Source organism: Rhea americana, unplaced genomic scaffold (assembly GCF_003343005.1).
Source record: "Rhea americana isolate MKP2758 unplaced genomic scaffold, rheAme1 scaffold_159, whole genome shotgun sequence".
NCBI classification, from domain to species: domain Eukaryota; kingdom Metazoa; phylum Chordata; class Aves; order Rheiformes; family Rheidae; genus Rhea; species Rhea americana.
In genome coordinates, this window is record NW_028185694.1 from 470,773 (window position 1) to 472,466 (window position 1,694).

General features: G+C 56.2%; 1 protein-coding gene across 1 annotated transcript; it reads right to left on the reverse strand.

Annotated features, from left to right (window-relative positions):
* Nucleotides 1-203: 203 nt before the first annotated feature.
* On the reverse strand, nt 204-1,414 carry LRATD1 (LRAT domain containing 1). The gene has a single exon (XM_085299973.1). It carries the CDS (start codon nt 1,392-1,394, stop codon nt 540-542), a length of 855 nt encoding a protein of 284 aa, XP_085156099.1. The 5' UTR covers nt 1,395-1,414; the 3' UTR covers nt 204-539.
* Nucleotides 1,415-1,694: the final 280 nt, after the last annotated feature.

The following is a 1,694-nucleotide window of genomic DNA, read 5'->3' on the forward strand; positions in this document are numbered from 1 at the left end:
CTACAGGCTGAAACAACAGTGTTGAGAAACAAAACAAACAGGCATTTGCCCTCTCCCCCTCCCCCCAGCCCTTTCCAGCTCCCAGCTAGCAAAGTATGACTGATGCTTTTGGTTGGCTGCAAGGCAAATGTTAGCTAAAAGCTCATTTAGCTGAATTCACATCCATGGTCCCCCATGTTTAAAACTTATCATGGATTAAAGCCATGAAATAAAAATAAAAAAATTTCAATTTGAAATTTTATTTAGCGCGTTGCTAGAATGGTCAACATTGATCAACAGGAGAGACTTTGTCCACATACTCAGAACGCTTTCGTGTGCCTCCTCCCTCTTTTCTTCCTCTCTTTCTTTCAGCATTAATGCTATTAAAAGCCAAACAAAATACTGGCTATGAGTGTAAAGAATGCTGGTTTTTGGAATGTTGCCATGGATCCTGCTTCCAGTCGCATCCCACGGAAAGAGGGTGCAGCCTCCTGTCTCTGTGGCAGGCTGGTCTCCCCGGGCAGGGGAGGAGGAATGTAGCCACGTACCCCTGCTGTTCGCTATTCTTTCCCATCCACTATAGCCAAGTCTTTGATCACCCTCAGTTTGCCACTGGCATCGATCCTGCGCTTCTCCCGTATTAGATCCTCCAGGCTGTGGAACCTCACCGTGTGCACCTTGTTCTCAGCCAAGTGGATCTTGAGATAGTATTGCTGCTGGTGCTGAGAGCCGGCAGCAGCCTGCAGCTCCCCCCCGGCTTTGAACTCCCGTTTCCCGAACCGGCACCAGGCGGCGAAGCTTTCAGAGTTAGTCCAGCAGATCTCATCGCTTTTTAAGCCCAGGTGCCCGCAGGCGTTTTGCACCACCAGCTCAGCCACCAGCGGGCGAAAGCGGTACCAGCTATTCACCACCCGGCCCACGTTGCCCGCGGCCGCCTCGTACAAGCTGTCCTGGCGGATCTGCCCCTGGTGCAGGTGGATGATCTGCCCGCTGCCCACATACACTGCCCAGTGCGGCGGTGGGTGCTCTGACGGCCCCAAGTAGAGCAGCTCCAGCAGGTCTCCTGGCTTGCAGAGGGCAGGGAGAGCTGACACCGAGTAGACGCTGAGGTCCCCAGCCTGGGGGCCGCTGCTGACCTTGGAGAAGATGCATTCCTGACCGTGGAAAGCAGAGAACTGGGTTTCGTTCAGCACCAGCTGGTGGTGGAGGTGGTGGGTGGGCGTCTCCTGGTCAGGGCTGCTGGAGCCCTTCACACTGTACTTGTCTGGCTGGCCTCGCTCGTCCAGGTCCTCCTCCTCATCCGAGAAGAAGTAAGCCACCCCGACRCGCAGCTCGTCTTTCTCGATCCCCGAGGGGTCCCCGGTCGGCAGCTCGCTGTAATTCAGGTGGGTGATGCGATCCAGTTGATTTCCCATCAATGACAGGGCGAGGCGAGGGCAGGAATCGCCGGATCTGGAGGAAGGGTGGGGTGGGCAGGGAGAGAAAGAACGGGAGAGGAGAAAGAGCACAAACGGAGAGAGAAGGGAAGGAAAGAAAGAGAGAGAGAGAAAAAAATCGAGACACATACAAAAGATTTCAGCGATTCCGCCCTACACCTCCCATCCCTCCCCCCGCTCCATCCCTCCGCCCGTGCAGGGAAGAAACTCCCCGTGCGGATCTTCCGCCTGCCCCGGGGTGCTCGCCGAGCCGCGGGGAGGCGCCGCGCGGGGCTGCCC